The 4,855-nt window shown below is 41.0% G+C and overlaps 1 protein-coding gene across 1 annotated transcript in view; it reads left to right on the forward strand.

Annotated features, from left to right (window-relative positions):
- Positions 1-4,626, forward strand: part of flt1 (fms related receptor tyrosine kinase 1) — a 39,954-nt gene extending 35,328 nt beyond the window's left edge. The window contains exons 25-30 of the mRNA XM_030767124.1: positions 540-639; positions 2,334-2,439; positions 2,733-2,839; positions 3,048-3,114; positions 3,226-3,317; positions 3,802-4,626. Of these exons, the coding sequence (XP_030622984.1) occupies positions 540-639; positions 2,334-2,439; positions 2,733-2,839; positions 3,048-3,114; positions 3,226-3,317; positions 3,802-3,985 (656 nt within the window). The 3' untranslated portion in view covers positions 3,986-4,626. The remainder of the gene's footprint in view (positions 1-539; positions 640-2,333; positions 2,440-2,732; positions 2,840-3,047; positions 3,115-3,225; positions 3,318-3,801) is intronic.
- Positions 4,627-4,855: the final 229 nt, after the last annotated feature.

Below are 4,855 nucleotides of genomic sequence, written 5' to 3' on the forward strand. Positions count from 1 at the left end.
TATTTCGGGTCTTGGTGAAACATTACCGCACCACCCTTAGAACACTCCTCTAAAAATATCTGCCCCTGAACTAGGTAAGAACCACCCCCCCTACCCTCACACACCCAGACTGTTATATAATATAATGAACAAGAATGAATTATGTAATGAACAGGAATTGCAAGAGCATTGACTACACGTCATTGTAAGGTAGTGTTGGGGACTTTGCCCCCTCATCACTTAAAGCAGTGCTGTTCTCCTCAGGTCCTCCAGCAACAGGCATCACAGATTTCCCATGATTCCCCTGTTTTTAGGAGTCAGCGCTGATGACTCAGGGGCCAATTAAGCGCACAGATTGGCGAGTTAAATCGCAGCGATTAGGAGAACTACAGGGCTGAATTTCGATTTGAGGGCCAGAGTTGAATACTCCTGACTTACGGGACATTAGGGGTTCAGTAGTAGGATTTGGCCGACGTACATGGGGTAACCGCTTAAACATGAGCTGTGGTGTATGAAACCATGGAACATGGCGCTTGATTTTTCCCGTGTGTGTTGCTCAGGAGCATCACCGTACCCAGGACTGAATATTGACGAGGAGTTCTGCCACCGCCTGAGGCAGGGGACACGCATGCGAGCACCAGAGTACAGCACTCCAGAAATGTGAGTACACATAGTACAGACACTCCAGATATGTGAGTACACATAGTACAGACACTCCAGATATGTGAGTACACATAGTACAGACACTCCAGATATGTGAGTACTCACAGTACAGACACTCCAGAAATGTGAGTACTCATAGTACAGACAGTCCAGAAATGTGAGTACTCATAGTACAGACACTCCAGAGATATGAGTACTCATAGTACAGACTAGGGATGTACCCGAATCCGAATACATTATTTGGGAAAACACAAGTAATGCGATGGAAACAGATATTTCTTCTACCCGAAGTTGCTCGTTATTATTTGGGAACAAAAACCATGATTGACATGTCTGTGCGTCAGCCATTATGTTTCTTCACATCGATTCATATCACTATGAATGCCCACAAGATAAAAGTGCCCACTCTGTTTGCAACATAGGACTCTGATTTCACTAACTAGTCGTTTTATTTACTACACATTATTGAAAAGTGATCGCTATTCTGTAGTCTTCCCCACTGAGTCAGGCGCGGGAGCTAGCGAGACAAAAGCCTGGTGTGGCAGCTGGATTAGGCATACCCCCTGCAACCTACAAAACAAAGCTTAGAACCTGTAGATCTTCCAGTTTAATTTCATCCATTTAAAAAAAAAAATCGAAAGTTGCTTCATTTACTACGCATTGTTGAAAAGTGATCGCTATATTCTGTAATTGCCGTCGGCGCAAATTACTGTTGTGATGCAGGTTTCCCCTAGCGAACTGCAATAACAATGACACATCAAGAGTCACAAACGCAGCATCATTGGAATTTAAGAATATTCTGCTCAACTGAAGGATATTTTTCTATATATATATATTTTTTTTTACTATAAATAGTTTTTATTTCCAATGCAAAACAGAATCTTTCGATTTATACAACACTTCTTTCAGTTTCTGGTTGTTCAATCAGAGACTGGATGGGGATGGTGGTGGGGTTCAGACAGTTCATAAAACTTTATTTAAAACTGTTTATTTAAGACAAAGATAAAAAAAAAAGAGAGAGATGAAATGTACAGTATGATGATATGGAACTATATTTCATCATTAATTATATGCCAATATCAAGTCAATTTGATGCTTTGGAGGCACAAAAATGGCATTGAATATTAAGTTAGAGATACAACATTTGCCTGATTTAACATGACTTCCAGTTTAAATCACGCCCACTTCCGGTGGACTGTCTGAATACAGATACAGAGACAGATCATTTTGTTGGTTGAACAGATACAGATAGAAATCAGAATCAGTGAACCTGAAAGAATCAGTGAACCTTGCTGAATGGTTTGTATGCTCATTTTTTAATAAATAAAATAAATACAACCCTATAAAATACTACTACTACTACTACTACTACTACTACCACTACATAATAATAATAATAATAATACAACATTACATTTAAAAAAAAATACGAAATTTTCTTTAGAAAAGCTTATTTTTTTCATAAAATAAACATATTTATTTAACCATTCTTTCATACATTCATCCATTCATTTACGATTCAATACTTTAAAAGACGTTATTCAGAGGAGTCTGTCTTTGACCAGTCATACCTTTTTATGCCTCTCACTCAGTGACTGGGGCACTGGTGAACCAGTTGACTCTGTCAGACAGGTAGACATGGGAAGATGTGGCATTTGGACACCTCTGTATTTGTGTTTTCGTTACAACAGTTATAACACTATGCTAGCCTGCTGGGAGAACAACCCTGCTGACAGACCCACCTTCTCTGGGTTAGTGAAGACGCTGGGAGACCTGCTACAGGAACGGGTTCAACTGGTGTGTAACAACAACCCCCCCCTCCCCACACACACACACACACACACAAACTCACACTTATACACACACGCCGCAGTGCCTTAAACACACTAACATTTGACAGTTAAGATATTACACATTAGCTGGGCATAACACTCCGTCTTCCTGTCTGTCTGTCTATCTGTATGTCTTGAAAGTCACTTTGGATAAAAGCATTGGCTAAATAAATAAATAAATGTAAATATAATGTAAGTGGCTGTCTGTCTGTCTGTCTGTCTCTCTCTCTCTTTCTCTATCTCTCCCTCTCTCTCCAGGATGGGAAAGATTATATTCCCCTAAACACATTCCTCAAAGGGGACAGTGATGCTCTTCCCCAGCAGAACGACTACAGAGACACCAGCCAGAGAACAGGGAACTCTGGGTAAGACAAGCCTCAGTGCTGACACCATGAGAGGGAAGACATGTTACAATGTAACAATATAATATAAGACAACTGTTGAAATGTTAATAAGTTTATTGAATATAAGTCCATTGCGAGCTTTAAATACTCACTCCAGTTACACCCCCCCCCCCCCCCCCCCCCCCCCCCCCCAAAAAAAAATGACTAAACTTATCTTTGTTCATCGCAGCTATATCAACACCAGAAGAATTGAAAACAGCACATTTGAGGAGGCGCCAAACAGGGAAATTTCTGACGTATGTTTTCTGACGTCTGTTTGGTTTAACTCTGAGGCCTCTGAGATGGGCGTGAGATAAGACAGTGTGCTCCGCTAAGACGACGTTGTCTTGTGGTGTTTTGATTTCCAGGAAAGTCAGACTGACAGTGGAATGGTGCTTCCATCTGAGGAGTTTCTTAAGCTAAAATGGAGTGAAAAGTTTAAACACGACACGCTGTCCAAGTGAGTGCGACTCCTTACTTTTGCCCACAGCTGAGAGCGACGCTTTTAACCAGCCACACACTGTGTATATCTATGTAATACGCGCATAATTTTATCGGAGTACTGATCTAGGATCAGTTATTCCCCTTTTCGTTACCCTAATGAATCTAATGATATGGACAGAATGCAGCTGATTGTAGATCAGCACTATGCGACCCTTGAGATGTATGGGCCCTGGAATACACACAGTCCCCTCATGGTTCATTTGAAGATCCCTTGCCCCTTCCTTGTTTGTTTGCCCCTCCCACTGCAGATCAGCAAGGGCTAGAGAAGTAGAGGTAGTTTGTTCATCATTAAAAAAACGTCATCCATCACTCACCATTAGAAAATTTTCGCCCATTTCCTACATAAAGACTCTAATGGAGTTTCACGATGTCCTCGACACCTCTGTGTCCTTTGCTCGTTGTACGGGACGAATGTGATAGAGCGACTGTTTGTGTTGCAGGTTGCCGACTGTGGGGAAGTGCTCTGACTCGGTGGTGCCTGTCATAGGGCTGGGCTGCATGAACAGCGCCCCCTGTGGCATGGCTGAGAATGAACTGGCCGTTATCCAACATAACTGCGACTCGGAGTCACGCTGCTCCCCTCCTCCCGGCTATGACTCCGCACTCCTCTGCCCCTCTCTCTAACACACACACACACACGCTATTGTTTTCCTGGGCTACTTTATATCGTTACCGTTATCATTTTTTCACATCAATATGTCTCTCATACTTTCTCATATCAACGCTTTTCAAGTTAGAAAGAGATTTACCCCTTTGTTATATATACCACTACATATAACAGTCATTTATACTTTAAATTTGAATCCATTTTTTTTTTTTTGGCATTATTTTGTATATTAGATCAACAGCTTCAGTTAAGCTCAATATAGCTACCTCACGTTTCCCTTTTCCTCCATCAGTACATGTTATCTAAACTCTAACGTTTCACTGCGGTAAAAACGTGACTGTTACTTTTTTTTTTTTAAGGTAAACTTAAATCTGAAGTCTTTAAAAACTGGTTACACTAGAGGGCGCTATCTAAGCTACTTCTTTAAGCTAGGGCGGGGAATGCCAACAATGAAGTGGACATGTGAATCAGCACAAGTGCCCTCTTGTGGCATATGCTGGTAATGTACGTGTCTTTAAGATGACTGCATTAAGATCACGCCTATAAAGTCTCGGACGCTATACAGGGTTACCTTCGTGTTTGATTGTGCATCTCTGACTGTCAGAGCATATATAACAATATATTTATTAATCCACCATGCTGTATGTTATCAAAACTATTTTTTAGCTTTATAGGTACCGAGCACTGCAAACAGGATTAACACAACGGGCCGAGAACGGGAGGCATTCTTGGTGCTGCATTTTCTATATGCTGGAAAAGGTCTGAAAACGGCCTGTATTTACTTACGTTCACTACGTTAATATCAAAATGTCATTAACAAATGCTGTATTATTTTCTAAATGGGAATTTTCACTAACTGTGCATTTACACTGTTTACCACAACATCT

Source organism: Chanos chanos, chromosome 3 (genome assembly GCF_902362185.1).
Source record: "Chanos chanos chromosome 3, fChaCha1.1, whole genome shotgun sequence".
Lineage (NCBI taxonomy): Eukaryota > Metazoa > Chordata > Actinopteri > Gonorynchiformes > Chanidae > Chanos > Chanos chanos.